Genomic DNA, 21,284 nt, shown 5'->3' with positions numbered 1-21,284 from the left:
TCTTTTTATGTGGATTCCTTTTAAAAGCATGCTTTTTATTTCCTTGGCTTCACCTGAAGTGTTTTGCTGATCTTTACATCTTTACTATGAAGCGCTTTTCCCTCAGTTACTGTAACTGTATAACCAAAGCACACTTGGAACTCTGCTACCGTGTGAGCATACACATGGACCCTGTGTGGGAAGATGTGTCCCCAGGCTGGACCCCCCACAAGGTCCCACCTTCCTACCTTCCTCCCAGCCCCCCATGCTCCCCTCACAGCACCCTGTGCTTTATCCATGAGAAAACTTGGAATTAGGTGCTATAAAATGTATAGTCACTTTAAATTTAACACTAGCTTGGGAGCAATAATAATAAGATGGCTCTACTTGGAGAATAAATTGCATTACAAATGTGTGCTAAATATTTGCTTGCAAATGTTCTTTGCTGTGAGGATGAGCTGTGTACTGCAGAGGAAGATCACAAGTTAGGCAAAGAATAGAGCTTTTGCTCTTGTGGGCAGAGTAGGTGGCATCTGTTGTGACTTTTTTGTTGTTGTTTGGTTAGTTTATATCATTAAGTAGTTTTTTCATTTTCTGACACTATACCACTTTGCTTATTTGGTTGTGTTGAAGTTGCAACTCTATTACTCAACACACTCAAATGCAGTGATCTCAATGGCAAGAACATTCAGTCCTCTCCTTGCGTAATAAACAGGTTATGCTTATTTTATAATTGAACTTCGCATTCTTCAGGAGACATAGGTTTATTATATTCTCTGTCTCTTTTCTAGCTTACTTGTGTGTGCACACACAGGGTGGAGTCTAACTGGACTCCATGAAATCTTCTCTTCAGTTGTAATCTTACTGAAAGTTGTTTCAAATGTCATACTTTTATGCATCCTTGGAAGGGAACTGCATCCAGTGCAGTACCCACAGTAAAAAAACAAGTTGTGGATGGCAGCAAGGCTGAGGGTTCTGTTCCTGAGGGCCAGGAAGGACGGTGACAGCAGAAGGTGCGGACGGTTTGTCGGAGGAAGGGTTTGCTGGTGCTTGCTGGCCAGTGAGGGGAAGAGTCCCAGCAGCAGCTGGGAGAAGGGGCAGGAAGAAAGGGAGATGTCCGACATCATTGTTGTTAGTGGGAGTGATTGCTTTTGGGACTCTAAATAAACGATTGCCACTGATTTACTACTTGAAGATTTATGTTTAGACAAAATTAACTGTTTTTAGACCCTTAAAAATTAGTGAAATTGATACTTTAATGAGGATGTTTTCTTTCACAACAAGATCATTTTATCACCAACTGATTTCTCCCTGGGTTTCCTTCTCTGCCCTGAATTTGGGACTTTGCTATTTCTTGTTGACTGAATTAAGAAGAAAACTATGCCTTGTCATATGGAGTTTGGCAGGATGGCTGAAGTTTGAATTTGGCTCGTACTGGCTAAATCAAGCTTTTGATTTGGTTGCCTATTGTCCACTATGCTAATCTGTGTTATTTCCAGCAGAGTTAAAGTGTAAAGTCATTAGAGCAGCGTGGGCCTTTTGTTTGTGCAAGAGAAGGTTAAGTTCTGCAGGCAGCTCAGGCTGCTGCCAGCACGGCTGCTAATCGGGGTTTGGGGATTAATTACCTGTAGCAGCTGCAGGACAGAGTCCTGTGCTGTGCTGAGCAGAAGTCTGATAGAGGCCAAAGTTTGGACAGCTTTGTCACGGGGAAAGGTTTAAAACATTTTTCAGGAACTTGAGTTCTGGTTTAGTTTGTCAGAACTGGGTACTTACATTACCACTGTGTTTAGCATAATTACGTTGATATTTCAAATATGCTCTGAAAATTCTGTAACAGAATTAACAAGCAACTTAAACAATGTTAGTCTATAGCCGTTTATGGACTATCGATATTGTTATAGTCTTTGTTTCTGAGTTGTTTGTAATTCAGCTTTTGGTAACCGCAGAAAGCTGTTGGGGGTGGGAAGGGTGAGGAAGCCAAAACGCAGTTTATGAACAGATTCTGAAAACATTTTGTATTGGGCTTATTTGGAGATGAATAGATTTTTTTTTTCTTAATGTAATTTTTCCTCAGGCCTTCATAGTAAAAGTTTGTATGTATTATTAACATTTTTGGACATGCTTTTAAATGCCCTCAGAAGCTGCTATTTTTCTGTTTGAAACACTTACTTTGTTTTAAAATGCAACACTAGTTATTATGATGCACAAAGCATTTAACTTGCATTTTATGCCATTGTACAAAAGAAGTGGAAAACTGGTTTGGAATGGAGGAGAATTAAATACACAAGAAATGAAAACAAATACCAGCTTCTTCACAAAGAGAGATCAGCTTTAACAGAAGAAATATGTACTGTTGAGTTGTGTTAGGGATGAGGGAGAAGTCAATTATGATTGTAGATAGTAGCATAAATGTCCATTTTTGCTAAAGTAATCTAATTATCACTTGACTAATATGACTTAAAATGATCCAGAAAATTAATACCCAACCTTTTTTTTTTTAGGTTTCAAATCCACTAGTTAAATAAAACCTCACCATACTCTTCAAAAACAGCACTTGCCCCCCGCACCCTGCAATAGATACTACCTTCAACATCTTTGCCATTGCTTTTGTTTTCCTTTCTTCTTCTTTTTCCAAACTAAATATCGTAAGAAATTACAGTGTTTCTATGTGATAGGAGCTGGAGTGGAACAAAAGTAATCATGTAGGAAAAATATTCTTGTTACTGGTTTTGTGTGGAAAGAATGTGTAGCCTTCATCAGAGTTGTAGGCTTTAAGCTTCTGTGGGTTCTTTCCAAATAATGGGTGAATTGTATGCTAAGTAATGACCGTTTTAAGAATTTGCAGGCTAGGAGTACAATTATTGAGTAATTCTGAATGCAGTTAATGTTTCTATTTCAGTCAGAGGGAATGTTCTCATAAAACTGCTGGTACAAATTAGGGGTTAGCAGATGGGGTTAATATCTATTCTTCCATCTGTGGAGAATAATTTGAAAAGTGTAAGCCTATCTGTTGTTTGTATACAACTAATGTATACGTTCTATCACACATGTGAGAAAGAAAAATCCAGAAGGGTGTGTAGCGCATCGGAGAGGACGGCTCTGCACCTGAGCACCGGCCAATGCCAGAGGGTTGTGTTGGGCAGAACAGTGAAGGGTGATGGTTGATCACTCTGGTTCAGACATGTGAATGAATGATAGCGGGGCCCAATTAACACTAAGTAGCCCTGGAACCAACCTCATTATCACATGGTACTTAGGTACTCTCTTTTTATTTATTTATTTTTTTAATTTATTTCCATCTCTTCCTTTTGGTAACTTAAAAACTTTCTTCCTCAGTAGGTCACCAACTCTGAGAAACACTTTGGTTTTTGCTGCAGCCAGTTGAGCCTGTTATAGAAGGTGTTCCTTGATGGTTACAGATTGTTGATAACGCATCTTTTTCTGTTCTTTTACTTAGATGACAGTGCCTCTGCTGCAAGCAGTATGGAGGTAACGGATCGCATTGCCTCTCTGGAGCAACGTGTCCAGATGCAGGAAGATGACATCCAGCTGCTCAAATCTGCCCTTGCTGATGTGGTTCGACGCTTGAATATTACAGAGGAACAGCAGGCCATGCAGAACAAGAAAGGACCTACCAAAGGTTTGCATTTCAGATATATGTAAAATAGGTAGCGCAATTCAGTGAATGTTTGATATGTATTAAAACAGGCTATTCTTTAGATATCTGAAATGCTCAAAATCAAGACATCAAACTCAAAATGAAATATATTTGAAATTTAACCCATAAAGGAGAACACATAAAAATCTAAGTGGTTAAATCTGTGAGCTTCTAAAGTTTCCATGAACCAGCAAAGCATTTCCATGTTCTCAGTGCTTAATTCATTTCCTAAGTTTAACCACGACTACCACTTCCTGACTTTTGATCAAGATCAGTTGATAAACTCTTTAGGGAATGCATCATCTTCTGGGAGTGAAACTCCTAAGAGCTTTTCTCTGATAGAAAACATTAATTAAATTTAAATAAAGCGCAATTTTAATGTAATTTAAAATGTCTTAAGTGTCGTTGGATGGTGCAGGCATAGCCAAAGACAGAGCTGTGAGCTAGCGCAGCGTGATGTGACCAAGGAGATGGTGCAACACCAGCTGCTGAGGCAGGAGGGACAGGTAGAGCTGTGGCTGGTACCCGACCCTGTTCCATCTCAGCAGATCCAGAGCCAGCAATGTGGCACAAGTGACAGATGTTGCTGCTCACAGCATGCTGGGCTGTGCATATCTGCACAGTGAGCTCTCTCTTGGTTCCTGCTCTGCGAGAACGGGTTGATCTGTACGCAAATCGGAAGAGATGGAGTTGAACACCCAGTGCTTCGCAGTAGTAAAGGTTTAATAGAAGCCAGCTGGTGTGATTTGCTGTAGTCTGTGCGGCAGCAAAAGCTGGGGAGACTGCCTGTCTGCAGCTTAGCAGGAATGCAAGAAGTATTTTTGGGATATCTTAGGAGTAAGAGTGGTGGCAACCTAGATGTGGAAATAAAATATGGCTGACTTCACAGGCTCCCTATTGTCTAAATTAAGAAATTGTTTCTCTTGGGGTCGCAATATGTTTTAATATAAATTAGAAACTTAATTCCCATTGAAAGTATGATACGTAGTTATGGATTCATAATTTTCTCACCTGGAAATTCGAACTTCCTTTCATCTCAGTTATATATTTGTGACAGATATTTACTTTTAGGCATTGATTTAACAGAGTAGGTAAGGAGCTACTTGCTGAACTGAGATGTCATGTTTGTTTTGTTTTGTGTCTGGAGATGAGAAAAGGAGAAAGGGACAGAATGAGATTGATCATATATCGTGTTGTTAGAATATGCAGGAAATGTCTGTGATCTTGGAAAAAAGCTTCAGCTTGTTTTTGGTCTTTGTGCATATTCTTGTTCTGGACTTCAGGCAGGCAGCTTAGGAGCAGCATACGTAACAGAAAGTGAGCTGCTTACCTTGGCCATTTGTGGAGCTCCTTCACTGATGCTGTTTTGGGTGTTTTGTTTTGTTTTCCTCCCCCATTCGTTATTTAGTTCAGCTACTTGGTGGAGTTCAGTATGACTTCCTGCCTTTGTTTTACTTGTGTTTGTTGTTCTTTCCTTTTGCCATTATTGGTTTGTTTGTAAACTTAACAGCCCTATTAATCCATAGATCAGAGTATGATTAAAAAAGCTGCTGCTGAGGCTGATAAACATGTCAGTCCTGCTACCACAGGTAAGACCTTGAAGCAACAGAACTACCAAAATAAACCTTACTGACAAAGCAATAATACCAATGTGTTTGAGTTACTAACTTCTAACAGCCAGGACACGTTTGGGGTTGTTTGACTGTTCTGTCAGTTACCACTGATGTGAACTCGTAGTTGTAAATAGAACTAAGTGACTCCAGAGTAAACAGTGTATTAATTGTATAACGTGTAGTTTTTCTGTGTGCCATGTGAGAGTTCTGTGGTGTTGCTTTCTGTGCTGATCATGGGGTTAGATCTTTAAATCTCCAGCTCCACAAGTGTGGATTCTGGGCTGGCGCTGGATTTGAAGCAAAATCTCTGATAAAAGTTGCAGAGCTTATTCCTGGCTGCTGGTAGATTTGATTTTGTAAGGTTAGGAGAGTGAATAGTATCCAGCTAGTTCACTCCTGCTACTTTTTAATGGGCATTTTTTATATAACTATGAAGGAGGAAAATATTTTAATAATTTATTTAACTTTGATTCTTGTTCTAATTCCTGATCTCAAAGCCTCATTGAAGTTTTGTGAGCTACAGAATGTCAGGAAACAAGCCTACAGCTGCTCAACTGCAGCTCTCTGATTCTGTTATATGCAACAGAATTAACTTTATACGTACAGATTAATTATGGCATTGAAGCAATTAGTGAGGAAACAAGCAGTAGAGCATCCAGCATGAAACTGTAGAAATAATTTAATTTGGAAGAATGAATACTATATAAGTGAATAGGATCATTATATCTGAATCCCTTAATAAAAAAATAAATAGAAGCATGAGAAGCCAAAGCACGGTGAATTTTAGGTCTTTTATATAAGCTCTAAAGATGGCATTGGTCTGTTAAAATAGATCATGGAAGCCAGGGCTAGAAAGCACTGTGCATTTGTTTAACTCTTGTTGAGCCTTTCCTTAAACCTTCCCATTAAAACAGAGAGCCCGTGCTCCTCCTGCCTTTGGTAAGAATGATACTGTCTCACACTTTCAATCTGCAGTTACAGGCTTTTAGATCCTCAGTCAGCATGGAGACTTAAGTCTTTTTTATTTTTCTTTGTTCATTTGTTTTCACATCATCCTTCAGTCTTCTGTGTCAAATAAGCTTCATTCCTTCAATATTTCCTTGTAGGTTTCTTTCTAAGTTCCTCTTCTATGAACAAATAAATGATGAATACATAAGCAAGTATATATTCTAACAAAATTTCAAGACAAAGTTTGTTTTGAAACTTGCGCTCCCAGGTAGACCGAATTTCCTGCTTTAATCTTCTCAAGGCACAGGCTTTTATAGCTACCTTTTTTTTTTGGTCATTATTTTAATATTTCAGATTATCAGGTCAAGAAATGCTTGCTGTCAATGCTACGTAAGATGTTATTGTATAACTTAGGACTGCATACAATTGTTAGTGTTTTGGCTTAGTTTTTTAGATCATTTATCCTCAGCAGGCTCATTTCAAAGAGCATTTTTTAGATATATTCTCTGCCATCTCCAAGTTCAGTGAAATTTTATTTTGTGTTCCTTAAATGACTTGTGACTGCTGCCTTCTCTCGGGTGTTGTTTATCTGAACCCGGAGACTTTTGGCATTTTTACAAAGCTGGCTCGTGATACGATGTTCTGTCAAATTTCAAGTGATGTACACAGCTTTCTTCCCGCTGTAGGGAGAGCACTAGTTGTGTTTGTGTCTGTGTTTTCAGGGTATGGTCTGCTCTAGTTTTTGTGTTTGTACTCATTGCCTGCAGTTTTGACTACTGTTTGTTTTTGCAACTAATTTCTAACGTACTTGAATGGGAGTTTTTGGTTATTCTCCTATTAATTACAGGTATGACTTCTGTCATTTTTTGAGCCAAAATTTGATCAGAAGAACAAAGGTAGATAATGTCAGCTGATTAAACCCACTGTTCTGCTGGTTTCAATCACTTTTTCTGACTAAAGGGTAAAATTCCTTTTTGCCAGACATAAGCCCATGTTCTTGATAAGGAGGAAATTTTTCAGGGAATAATGATTTCTTAGTAGATCATTTGGTTGTGGAAAACCTGCAGGAGCATTGAGGGGTAAAGAGCAGGAGTTTCTGGGATGTCAACCTGCCTTCGATTTCTAGATGTCCTCTGAACACCATCCAGGTGAGCAGGAGGCAGATGCTCTTTTAAGAGAGCAGGATGGGTTTGGGTGGCAGTGGGTACCTTTACACTTACCTGCAACCTCCTTGAACTAGGACAGAGTTTTACAGGTGAGGCTTGTTATAGCTGTGTGTAAGCCACATGCAGATGATTTGCTTGATGTGATTAAATATGAAAAAAAGAAATCCTCCTTATTAAAACCCTCATCTATGGTGAATTTGGCAATAGGGGAAGAAAAATGGCTTACTACACAGATGTTTTTGAACATTCTAATGTTGTTTGCTGAGGGAAATAAATTTAAAAAAAGAAAGCGAAAACACCGATTTAATCTTCTGCTTGTTTTGCAGCGAGACCGCTGGTACAAACCCTGCCTTTAAGGACTACTGTTAATAATGGAACTGTGTTACCAAAGAAACCAAGTGGCTCTTTACCTTCCCCATCAGGAACCAGAAAGGAGACTGTATCACCAGCAGCAAAAAGGTACGCATCTATCAGAAACATCATCATTAAACTGAGAAAATAACCTATTTTCCTTTTTAAGTTTCTAGATACATAGTTCGTCTTATTTGCAAAGCTGTGGTCTAAATATTTAGTTCAGAAAGAAAAGGAGGGATGGATTTCATTCTTAAGAGGCTTTAACTTATTTGGTCTAATTAGAATGAAGGTTATTACCATGAATATTGAAAGAATGCACAATGCTTGGTCTACTGGTGTGTGTTATTTTCTTGCTACTGCAGTGTAGCATATAGAGAATAAAGCATTTCCACTGTGCTGTTGTACAACGTGACATGAAAAGTAGTGCAAGGATTCTTTTGGAATCCAGTAGAAAATATATAGTCTGTAGTGAAACCATGCTGACATTACAAATCTGCATGTTACATTTCATGATTTTCTCTCACTAAAAATTATCATACAAACTGCATGTGCAATGTTAGAAGCATCTCAGGGAGGAGGGGAATCCTATGCCTAGCACATATTTATGCAAATGAAAACATCCATCTTTAGATATCTTACCATTAGCATGTATTTAAGTCCTTTTAAAATTAGTGCTCTGCCTCAATTTGCTTTGTGTATGTGTGCTTGTTTTTAAGTGGGCTACATGTTTTATACATCTAGATGAAAAGGAGCGCAGCGGATCGGGTGCATCAAGTTCAGGTTTCATGTGGCAGTTACTGTGGTGCTAATCTGCTGTGTGGCTTGCCTGTAAAAGATGATATTGTTTGTGAGGGTTGTTTAAATTTCTTTTGTTGTGTGTTGTACTCAGCTTTTTGTCGTGATGATGCTGTCAACTCTGAGGGGGGCAAGCTGGGGAGAAGAGAGCATTAACCTGCTAAGATCTGAGGCCTCTTTTGTTAAGAGAATTTTTCCTTAAAGGGGAGGTGGTGACTAAGGATGTGCCTCTCTTTGTTACTGTGTTGAAGGGAACTGATTTTCCAGGAAACTCCAGGTTTTGTTACTGTAGAGAAGCTACACTGTGCACAATTAAAATTGGAAAACACCGTATTTGTTGCAGTGTTGCACAAATGAACTCCTGTAAGCGCTTATGAACTGGGGCTTGCTACAGCTGAAGGTTTTGGCAGGTTTGCCTGAATCAGCCCATAAGATAAGAGTACAAACTGTTCCATTATCAGAATTATGTTATCAGAATTTTGAAAATGGGTGAAAGAACCTACCTTTTAAAAAAGGGCCTTATTAGTGTTCAAAAAGGAGTACTATTTTGTATGTGCTGAATTTTGTGTTTTCTGAATAATTCTCTTAATTTCATTCTCGATAATGAAGTTTCAAGCGATATTTATGAAACACATGAGAGAGAACAAGCATTGGCAAGCTTCGCTTGTACACGAAGAATATGATTCCTGAGTCTCTGTTCCCTCTCTCGAAGGTTCAGTGTAGGACTTTATGGCCCAGAGTAGGGTGGATGAAATGCAGGTCAAGGTTGCACTTGTCCTTTCTCTGTTCTGAGGGTACTTTTTGTAATTCAGGTGGCCCACAGGGGTTGCCTGCAGCCTGTGGGCATTCCCCTAGCTCAGGATTGCTGCAGATAAGTGACATCCTACAGCCCTTCCACCGGACCCAGCTGCAGCTGGATTCCTTCAGTGCCAGTGGGAAAGTCCTCAGGGAGCATTCAATGGTTGTCTTGGTTCCTGTATGAGAATCTTCCACAGGATAAGGACTTTAATGTCCTTTTATTAAGCTTTATCCCTTCTCTTTGCTGAAGGTGCTAAACTGAAGGTGCTTTAAATATGCAGCGTGAAAATGTGTATTCTGTTTTGGAAAAGAAAGAATACACATGGGCAGTTTTGCTGTTATAGGTGCACACTTACTAAGAGTGCTTAGGAGAGCAGAGTTATTTCATGTCTTGAAAAAAGAAGTTATAAATTCCAGTGCTGTGAAATTCATATTGCCTTCAAATGCTCTAAAATTCTGTATTGATTGTATTTAGTATGTAAATTTTGTTCCTTAATTTTATTCTTTATTCAGTTATGTTAAAGTATATTTTTATGCCTTGCTTATAAATACACTTGAACAAGAAGAGAGTGGAATGGTATGGACCTCACCTATGAATTACTGTACAAAACTTGGTTTTGGTAAATTATTATCTACTTTTATAATTTGATAATGAAACTTAAAATAACTGGTGGGATTTCATGTTTTTGTGGTAAATTGTGCTCCAAATATTCAGAATTCAAAGACTATTTATTAAGTGTTCCAAATAGCTTTCTTGCAAATAGTCAAGTAGATTAATTTATTATGCATTCATTAATTCTTTCATGCTTTGTATTTATACTGAACCATTTTACCTTCAGGAACTTTAAGTGTGTATGCATAAAACAGTAATGGAAATACATCAGCAAGATCAAATAGCTTCCCTTTCTTAAGGGTTAGAGCTTGTTTGTGTTAAAGCTTCACTCGGTGTTGAACAGTATATAGATGACATGGAATTGAAAATATTTTTTTTAGTTCTGATTTCTGCTAAGCAATTATGTTTTTATAGTGCTCTTTTTTTATAAACTGATTCCAAACCTACTGCTACTTGGTAGTATACGTGTTCTTTAGTCCAAAATATGGTAATGTGGCATAACAGCTCTAAATAGTATTAAGTGTTTATAGATGTTTTAAAGTGCAATTTCTGCTTGGATAGTTTTAATAATTTTCTTGCACAACATAGGTGCAGAATTGAAAAAATTGATATTTTTTAAAATGTGAAAAAGATAGCAGTTGAAAAGTGAAAGAAAAAGAAAGAAAAAAAATGTTTGGTTGTTTTTTTTTTTCTGAGTAATCTTTTGCATCTTTGGTCTGCTGTTGGGAATTACAAATATCTACTAGAATTACTACAGTAGAAAACATAATCTTCAATTTTTTTTGTAGCTGTGACCATATTTTAAGAGAGGCAAACCACCAGGTGAATGGAGTCCTTCCCAAACGTTTTACCAAACACCCTTTTTAAAAGGGGGATTACAAATAAGTAACTTCTGATTCCTCCGTTCTCTGACGCTTTCACCACTTAGGTTAGGAAATGTGCAGTGTTGAATTGAAATGACATCAGTCTGTCCCTTGAACCGGTATGTCATGCATATTTATATAAATACATGCAAATAATCTCTGTGGGGACCAAGTGTGCATCCATACATTCCACTGCTTAGAAACAGATGTACTTACTGATACGTCTGCACACACAATCACATTTCCTACAGTAGCCATATGTAAATGCGTTGGTTAACGCATTGGAACTGCAGGTTGGCCCGCAGCTTATCCCCCGTGCTGGATTACCAAGGAGATGCAGTTCAGAGTTCACTACATTTTCCGATTTCCCATTTAATATTTGAAATGGAAATGACTTCTGGCAGGAATGCAAAATTGGAGGTGATAAAAAAGGCTGGAGGCTGAAAGGGTGGCACTAGGAGGCTTTTATTTGAGTTCTGCATGTATTCTCTCAGTGACCTTATGCAAATCATTTAACCTCTATGCATATCAGTTTTCCATATGTAAAATGTGTATCTCTAGGTATCAGTAGGTTGTTATAGTGCCTAATGTGATAATTAAATCCAGATCTTGCAAAGTGTTGAGCAACCTCAACTGTCTCTGACTTCAATTAGAATTGAGGGCACGAACCCCCCCTTCAGTGTTCAGATCTTGTACAGTCAACATCCAATTATCCAAGTTAGGGAAGGCATGAAATAACCTGAACAGAGCAAAAGCACAAATACAAAGCATCATTCAGTTGGATTATAAAAGTACTTGGTGGCAATACAATGCAAGATAAAAACCTGGTGATGCTGGTGGTACCGGGACCAAAAATTCTGGCCTGGTGCCACTAGGTGCTGCGGTGCTCAGGGGATGGAGCCCTGTGAGCACAGCTGGGTGGCCTCCAGCTGCAAACCCACTGAGCACAGCTGGAGGGACTTTGTGATGGGCTGGGTAATCACCTGACACAGACAATTGAGAATTACCTGCTTTTGTAAAGTGCTTCAAAGCCATGTTCACAAAAAGCCTTTGCTCAGAGGGTTTGATTTGAAAATTAATATATTTACTGCTTTTATGCTGTTGAAGTGTAAAAGCTATTTCAAGTACCAGCTTTTTGAATGCTGCTATATTTTTGTTATGAACTTTGTACATAGAACAATTATTTGAAATTTTCCTTCAGAATGAGATGAGTTTAGTGGATTGTGAGCAGAACTTTCCCTTCCCCCTGCACTCATACTTTCAGATGTAATGTGGCTTGAAGTTCCCTGCTTAACACTAGATTTGTCTTTGGCGTTTGGCCAGCACACAGTCGTAATGTTTTGTGTTCCCTATTAAAATCTAAGAGTTTTGTGGCTCATCTAGGATAGCTTTGTTTCCAAGAGTTGAGGAGGAGAAAGGAATTAAAAAAAACCGTGAGGAGGAGAATGCAGAGGGTACCTTTCCCAGTAGGGATGCTGCTGCAGGCAGGGGCTGGCGCGTACTTTGCCTTTCAAAAGGAGACAATCAGTCATTCTTTCTCCCCCAGCAGATTGTAAAGTATCACAATGGTGCAGAACTCTGACAATGGAGATCAAAAGGAAGAAGCTGGAACAAAGAAAACATAAAGAGCTTTGTTTGTAGGGAGAATAAAATACTTTAATATGATAAATTCCTGTTCTTCTAAACTCTAAACACATGGCCCCTAGGAAGCTGTTCGGTCGCCCGGAATTAATGTTCTGCGTTCTGTTCTGGGGGCAGTGATGGTTTGTAACTGGCACACACACGACCTCTGTATCGAACCTTCAATTAAGTCTTCTATTTAACAGTTGTCTGTCAAAGAAAATGTTGTAAAATAAAAATAATATAAATTAAAAAATAAATCCCTCTCCATTGAACTTTGAGTGGTGAAACTATTATACCACTTCACTATATCTCTGACAATTAAAGTTATTAGTGCATTTTGCTCAAAGGCATAGTGAAATTAAAGTCATATATTATTCTTGAATTTATTCTAATTGATTTAAATGAGGGTCAGAAAGGGTATTAGACAAGTTTCAAAATATTGTTAATATAATCAGTTACTAAGAGCAGTATGCACTATTTTAATTTATTTTATTGGAAAGCTTTTTTTTTTTCCCCCCCCAGATTTTGGTAATTAAACATATATATTTTTTAATTTTAACCAGATTTGTTCACCACAATTCAGTAATGCAACCACCCGAAACATTCATGCTATGCAGTGGTATATGTATGTATATATGAGGATTTATGTTCTTGTCTTTATTGTTGCTTTTTTAATAGTGTTTGTCTTCTAGCTGGATCATCTGTCTTGTTTCTTCAGACAGCCTCTTTGATTTTCTTTCTTTTTTTTTTAAATCGCTTTTTTAGAAATGATCCGTGTGTTGGAGCATTGCTGAGATTTTGTCATTCAAAGATACATTGGTGTTCTTAAATGTATGGTTTGAAATGATCAAACATCTACCTGAGTCAATAAGCACTGTATTGTTTACTCTTGCACGTGACTTCATATCTTGAAAGCATGCAATTATGTCTTTTAATGTAAGTGTTTTAAATGTCTTGTTTCCACATTTTATTGTTGCATTCACTTTTTATTCTGCTTTGTTTACGCACCTCTCAATCTGGATTAAGCAGGTCTGTGAATCTTCTCAATGCATGCAAACTGAAAAAGCCTGCTCTAAGGTGAGGGATCCTTAATAGCTTTGTAGTGTTCAAGCTCAGTTGTTTTTCCTTTCCCTTTCCATTCAACACATAGAAAGTGCCTGTTTTAGTACAAGCATTAATACGGTAGAACTTTAATTATTACACCCATTTTTAACATCCTCAGAAGTACATTTTTGTCATCATTGATAAATACATTGCCAGATGTAATAATCATTTCAGTTTTGGTATCTGCATTATCTCATGCTAACGTAATTTTTGTTATGGGGTGTTTTATTAGACCACATTGCTGTCTTATACAAGTTAAAAATTGTGTTACCAAATGTTATCTTTTGAAATAATTGAAAATGCTCTCCTTTCATATCACTAATGTGAAAGGCAAATTCTGAAATCCAGTTATATTCTTCCAAACCTGTAAGTTAAATGAATATTTTCTGTCATTTTAAATTTCTCCCCAAGTGACTGTGTCTACTGTAGCCATGGATATAATCACCAGTCTTTAGCACTATAGCTACTAAAATGTGTATATGCCAAAACTGAGTTAATGTAATGAAATTACAATTCTCTTTTCCAACCACCTGCTAATACTTCAACAACAACAAAAGCCCAGTGAGGAAGTTTAAAATAAAATTTGTCAGAAGATAGCATTGCAAATTAGTTTAAGCAGTGATGGACATAAGCCAAAAGACTTTAACATAATTTTGTTCTTGTGGTAAAAGTAGTTTTTGTACTGATATGAGACTTCATTATTCAGAAAGAAGATAGGATTACACTTTTAAGCTTCAGTCCCACCCATTGGATTTTATCCACCAGTTCATCTTTTGAATGTTGATAGCTATAAAAATAAAAGCCCAAGCAGCATTAAAATTAGTTTAAAATTGCTTCTGTAACTAACATTTTTTTCTAACATTAATATAATTTGGTGATTTCCTTAATTTAATTTCAGGATAGGCTGAGAGTGCCTTTTCTTTTCCTTAGCCAGAAAAAGATGCCAAAAGAAAGGTTTGATCCTGCAAAATCACACAGAGGATGTTTTTGCAAGTACTGTACATAAAGCAGTCTAAGGGCTCATGTTAATAAAGATATTTTATGTGGTGCAAGCATTTTTGGGATCAAGGCTTTATTTTTTAACTGGAGTAGTATTAAATTGGATGGTGTTATGAGATGCTGGAGAACAGTTAAATGAGAACAGTATATTATTTAATTTACTAGAGGAGTTTTTCTCGTGTTTGACATTGAGATGACTTGGATAATGCTAGGCTAGTGTAGGAGATACTTATTTTTGAAATAAAGACAGAAGTAAATTCTTTACTGTCTTTTCCCTTCTCTTGTTGAATGTTTTTTGTTCTGTGCTTGTGTGTAACTTTGCGTTCTGCTTGCTCTCTTACGTGACACTCTCCAGAGAAACAGCATTTTTAAAATTCAAGCTTAATAATTTGTTTCGTGCTTGATTTTAATACAAAAATGCAGCACTGAACATCCATTCTAGCACTGCATGTTCCAGAAAGTTTTTTTATCTTGCTACCTGAGATGCATCTTAACCTGCATCTGCTCTTCGGGGCTGCCCTAGTTGGGGCTGCTTCCCTCCTTCCTGAAGGCCATTGCTTTGCAGAAAGACTCTGGTTTGGTTGTTCCCAGCATTTCTGTAAGCGGGCCTCAGCTGAGATGTTGAAACACTCGCCCCTTGCTGGCAAAAAGACATCAGCGAGCAAGAACATATATATATATATATATATATATATATATATTTAGTGTATCAATGGTAGTGTACAGATGATAAGCTGAATATTTTTTGATTGGATAGAAACGTCTGTCTCATTTCCCTTAGTTATGAAAAGCCAGTGCCACTTACATCACATGCAAAGTGGGACAGAGCCTGAGGAGCTAACTGGGATGACTGGGTAGGGATAGTTGTTGGGGTCTTATAGTGGGATTTGGGATGGTCCTCATGGATGCTTGGGATGAGCTCTATGGTAAGCAGAGCATCCCTGGCGGCATGTGGAGGTCAAAGGGGAGCTGGCTGGTAAAGGGGCCAGCTGGGATGAGACTGGGCCTTGAAGGAGCAGAAACAGAAAGAACTGAAGTTCTTGTTGGAAGAGGGGGTTTATGGTTGGGATTTGGGCAGAGGGGCGCGAGTGTTAAGATTGTGAGCTTGGTGTCCATGGCTTCTGGGCCGAGGGAGCTGCTAAAGGCGGTCATTTAGTGGTGAGAATGTTAGGGGTAAAGAAGACATTTCTATTCTGCTCTTCAGAGGTGGTGAAATAGCACAGGACTGGGGTGGGGGAGGTGACCCTGACACCAGGTTCCTGTCGTTCCTGCCACGGGGGCAATTCCTGCCTGGGTGCGGGTGCCGCTGCCTGCACCTCTGTGCCACGCAGGGGCTGCAGCAAAGGGAAGAGCATTGCCCGGCTCGGGGCCTCACCCTCAGCTGCTCACTCTCCTGTCAAGAAGAACTGCTTTAGGGAGAAGTGCTTTGAACTAATGCATAACCATAATAATTTGTCTCCTATTAGGTGCAAGCTCTGAGTGGACTTCTCTTAACTTACTAAGTAATACTGCTTGTGTTTTCACTCATGTTTTTCCATCAGAGAGAGCTGGGTATCTAAAAGGTGCCATAAAGTCAAACAAGAGCTCCCAACAGTTATCTTGGCAGGAAGGATGGTTGAAGAATAAGACAGTAAGGCAAGCTTTACGCTTTTGAGAAACCCCTTCTCAGGTGATGTGGGGAATCTAATCTGTTCATACGTGTAAATAGGAGCCACGCATTTTTGACAAGCTAATGAAGAAGTGTGGGCTAGCTCATCATTAATTTCGCTTTGGGGTATGTTAAAACTACCTTTGAACTACAGAATAATTGATATTGAATGATGACACAAAGTTAGCTTGCTGGTACTCAAATTTTGACATACTTTTGACATTCCCTGTAGTCTGAGCGGAGGTGTCAGGCAATATGCTTTCTTTTTAAATCTTTCACTTCTTGTTAAGAGAATCCAAAACTCGAGAAGCGTGGAGTGCTAGTCAGAGATTTGAAATGTGACCTGGAAAATAGATACTGAAGCTTACTCTGATACTGGTTTAGCCCATCTTCTATATTATGATCAAAGGAAAAGCAGTATGTTTGTTTCTGTTGCACTAGGTAGTCAACAAAACTCTTATGGAGGCTCTTTAGCAAATCAAATTATGATTAAAAACAAAGTTGTTGTTATTTTTATCGTCAGCATTCTACTTGATAAGTTTCTCAAAAATATTTGTCATAGGGATATGTGCTTTTACAAGTGCCATTGTAAAACTTGGTCCTTTTTCATTAGCACTGTTAAGAGAACCAGTTCAGCTGAGCGTGTGTCCCCAGGCGGTCGGAGGGAAAGTTATGGAGATTCCAAAGGGAGTCGCAACCGCACTGGATCCACCAGCAGTTCATCTAGCGGTAAAAAGAACAGCGAAAGGTAACGTTATCTAAATATGAATCTCTTAGTTTCTTTGCCTAACTGTCCTAATGATGAATTAGTTTATTTAGTGTAGAGAATATTGGAAGCTTTCTTCAAAAGCTGCAACAGTTGGTCAGAAGTATATTTTAAAACATTTTAAACAGTTTTTCAAATGTAGATGATATTTATTTGCCTTATTTCCAAACCATGAACAGTGTGAGAACCTTGAGTTGCCCAAAAAAGTTCATAATTGTTAAATGTGCTTCTCCATTATCTTAGTGGTTTCCACATCAGTGGTTCCTGACATGTAGTTCTTCAAGTCCCTGGTTGTGGTGCCTTGGCCCCCCACTGGCAGCTGAGCACCACACAGCCACTCACTCATCCTCAGCAGGATGGGGGAAGAGGGTAGGAAGTTTAAAAGTGAGAAAACTCATAGGTTAAGACAAAGACAATTTAATAAGTGAAGGGAAGAGGAAGAAAAAAAAACAAAACAAGTGTTGGAAAGGCAATCACTCACCACCTCCCACATGTAGACCGATGTCAGGCCAGTCTGAGCAATGACCGTCACAGTCCAAGGGTCACACGTGAGAAATGGAGGAAGAGGCTTACAATATCTATCCAACACAAAGCAGAATAAAGGGATGCCTGTCTCTGTATGGCTCTGATGATGCTTCTCTGCATGACTGACAGTACAAGGAAAAGAAAATGTCTTGCTCAAGGGTTTCAGGCTCAAGATGGTCTTGAACAAATAGCTGATTCATCAATACTTGTGACAAAGTCACTGTGTGCTCAAACTGGCTCTTTCCCAGATTTCCTAGACAGGTTTTAGTCCTGGCCATTTCACTTCATCTGTCCTAATCCAGTTTCCCACCACTAAGAGGCGGTGTTGATGGTACTGTTTCACTGCCTCACAGATGATGTCACCACAGGAACAGAATGCTAATGGAGATCACACAATAACTTAATTTAGCTGCTCTGTATTGGCATCAGTGCTGTTGTAGGAGTCGCTGGGTTGCTCATGAGCTGATGGTATCGCACAAATCAGCCTTCCTTTCTATACCTTCAGCACCTTTACTTGATGTAAGGAGTGACTGAGGTTGTTGTGTACTAATGGGCAACCTGAATATGGGTCTTGAAATTATTAATAGTTTCCTGGCTTATGTTTTCAGCTGTGAAGCAAGGCAGCAAGTGTGCAAAGTTTATGAAACTTGTGAGAGGCTTAGCAAATTTGGGAATAATGGAAAAATTAAGAATATCATAACATCATTTAATTGTGTAAATTAAATATTTACACAAACTAAAAATTTAGCAAGTATAAAATCATCTTGGCAATGTGCATCTAGGCATGTGAATGAGTTTTTTATAAGCCAACAGAATTCTGCTGGACTGGGCCTTCTGGCACTTCTGAAAACTTGTCTTTATCCCATCATATGATTTTTTTTTTTTTACTTAATTTTTTTGTAAAATAATTATTAACCACAGGTAGCCTTTGGGGAATGTATTTTGAAGAGATGAGGACACAGCAATGGTGCTGAGTAGAAGTGGTTTTGGTTCTGTTTTCAAGATTTTTGTACTTCACTTTAAATTTCCTAAAAGACAAATATAACTGCAAAAAAGAAAAAATTCTTTAAGTAATCCCTACAGAAATACCACTTTTGAGAGGAAAATGAGTCTTTTATGGGATTACTTCAGAGCCATGTCTCTTTCTGCATGTGCAGACTTGGGCAAAATTGTTACTAAACATCTCAGATGCTTCTAGCACAGAGAATTTACACCTTGGTACATCTGATAGAAAAGCTCTGAAGCAGAAAACCAAATATCAGCACTCTTAGGGACAAGTGAGCCTGAAAGTTTTGAAAGGCCAAACTAAGCAAAAATTAATGGCCAATGAAGGGACTGCTGAGAAGATAAAAACTTGCTCTTAATTTAAGCTGGAAGTTCTATGATGTGTTGCCATAGTGTGTAACTTCATGCAGCTTCATTGTCTCATGGAATTAATTAAGAAGTTGCTGCTGTTTTCTGTGTTGATCTCTTGTTGCTGATGTTTTGTTTTGTTTTGTTTTGCTTTGTTTTTTTTAAAAAGCACGTTATATAAACAAAACAAATTTCTTATGGAAACATATTGTTAAAAATTTAAATTTCTATCATTAGATGGGAAGACTTTTCTTTCTGGAATGTGTGGAAGAAGTACAACTACCAATGGTGAAGTGTCATTGCTTTTCCAATTCACTGTAGTTTTTCAAAGAAGTTTTAGCAGTGTCCCTTCTTGTATGTTATCAGGTTTTTTAACAGAAAATTTCAATTCTCCAAAAGGCAAATTCTGTGTATGTTGTGCAGTAGAAGAGAAACCTGTCAAAACCTAAGTATGGGGCTTTGCAAAATCTCTTTTTTTCCTCAAGATATCCCTGAGATCCTTCTACCTACATAAAGTGATAATTATCTAAAATCAGTTTTATATTAAAACTACTGAAGGAATTAGGTGAGATTATTAATTAGGTTGTTGTTCATTTAAGTCAAGGAAAGATATGACTTCTAGCAGCTACAGAGTGGTACTGTGCACTTACATTGAGTTCCAAAATAGCTGAGAAATAAAACATTATGACAGAACTAATGGTTATCTGCAAAATTGGTTTTGAGGTAAATTTTTAATTTTTTCATACTATTCTAATAGAAACCCAGTGATTATGTCATTCTGCAGTGGTTAGGCCACAAAGAGTTGAGAAACACCACTCATCAGAAATCACTTATTTTGAACTCAAGGAAGAGTTTCAGGAGAGAAGAAACATGATGCTTAATAATGTGCCAGGGTCCCAAGGAACTAATGGAGAGCGCCTGTTAGGTTACCTTAGCTGGAGATCGTGGTGTTGGTGCTGCTGTGAGAATAATCATTGTATGGTGGGAGTTCTCCCCGATTTCTGTCACATGCAGCCCCAGGGTGTTCAACACCACAGCTCTCACCTCCTGGCAGAGCATCCTTACCCTGTGGAACAGCCTGGGGAAAGACTTTTGCATCCTGTTGCAGCTGGACCATCGTGCAAAATATAAAACAAGTGTCATGGGGCTAAAAGAAAAATGAGCATGATTCTGTATGCTGGGAGCTAAGGGTGTCCTCCTAAAGCTAATTGTATGTGTGAAAGAGTGAGGAAGAGGGTGTTACTTAATGATCTACTCACAGCCCTATTATTTATGTCATTGATCCTCATGGGTCCCTTTCAACTTGAGCTAGTCTATGAGTCTATGATTCTGGGTCTCGTCTGCAGATGAAACGTAAAGCAAAATGCATGCCAGGAATCTAAACACGCAATCATCAAATCACTGTTTTTCTAAGTATATAGAGTTATGTGTCATTGAATCATAGAATGTCCTCAGTTGGAAGGAACTTACAAGGATCGTTGAGTCCAACTCCTCTCCCTGCATATGACAATGCCACAGTTCACACCATGTGTCTGAGGGTGTTGTCCAGTCTCTTCTTGAACACTGTCAGGCTTGGGGTTGTGACACCTCCCTGGGGAGCCTGTTCCAGTGCTCAAGCACCCTCTGGGTGAAGAACCTTTTCCTCATGTCCAACCTAAACCTCCCCTGGCACATCTTCCTGCCATTCCCTTGGGTTCTGTCACTGGTCACTAAGGAGAAGAGGTGCCTGCCCCTCCTCCTCCCCTTGTGAGGAAGCTGTAACCACAATGAGGTCTCCTCTCAGTCTTCTCTTCTCCAGGCTGAACAAACCAATTGACGTTAGCCACTCCTCATACAGCTTCCCCTCTGAACCCTTCACCAACTTTGTAGCCCTCTTCTGGACACTCCATAGTAGCTTAATATCTTTTTTATACTGTGGCACCCAGTTGTAGTCTGTTACACAAAAACATAATGTTATAGAAAGTGATTTTAAGAACCATTAAGCATAAGGAGTAAGGAGATGACCATGATCTCCCATTCTACGATGAGGTGTCCCAACTCCCTATGGCTGTAAGCCAAAGATAAGCCTTTCTAAATGTTAGATAAGTAGGATGTGACTCAAGTTCACAAAAAAGGAAGAGTACTCAGAACTCTGAGCTGTGTGTGTGGTTAGGGCTTGTATAATTAGAAAGTACGCATGATTTGCTTTATTACTGTCATGAATCATCCTTTCACATTAGCTTGATTAGCTTGAGTAAGTCAGCATGGTCTCTTCAGAGCTAGGGACTCTTTTGTCTCTAATATGGCAGCATTTCTGACTAGTGCTCCATCTCATAAAGTTTTGATTTTCTAAAAATATCTTCATTCATAAAAGAAAATGTTAATCTTGGTGTTAACAGCGGCAACATATCATGTTATATATAGATGAGATTGGTTGTGTCCGCCAGCTTGATGCATCAATTCTGATGCATGATTAATACCAAGGCTGTTGTTATGAAAA

The 21,284-nt window shown here is 38.5% G+C and overlaps 1 protein-coding gene across 4 annotated transcripts in view; it reads left to right on the top strand.

Annotated features, from left to right (window-relative positions):
• The window catches only part of EML1 (EMAP like 1), a gene marked incomplete at both ends in the record, with an annotated part of 81,319 nt that overhangs the window by 24,528 nt on the left and 35,507 nt on the right, over window positions 1–21,284 (top strand). For 3 of the 4 annotated variants that reach the window (XM_080344906.1, XM_080344905.1, XM_080344904.1), the window contains 3 exons: window positions 3,437–3,619; window positions 7,691–7,823; window positions 16,775–16,909. In XM_080344906.1, coding sequence (XP_080201032.1) covers window positions 3,437–3,619; window positions 7,691–7,823; window positions 16,775–16,909 — 451 coding nt within the window. Of the gene's footprint in view, window positions 1–3,436; window positions 3,620–7,690; window positions 7,824–13,439; window positions 13,488–16,774; window positions 16,910–21,284 lie in introns of all 4 variants that reach the window. The other variant, XM_080344903.1, reaches the window with a different exon arrangement.

Source organism: Nesoenas mayeri (genome assembly GCF_963082525.1).
Source record: "Nesoenas mayeri genome assembly, chromosome: 5".
Lineage (NCBI taxonomy): Eukaryota > Metazoa > Chordata > Aves > Columbiformes > Columbidae > Nesoenas > Nesoenas mayeri.
This window is presented reverse-complemented; position numbering and strand designations above follow the sequence as displayed.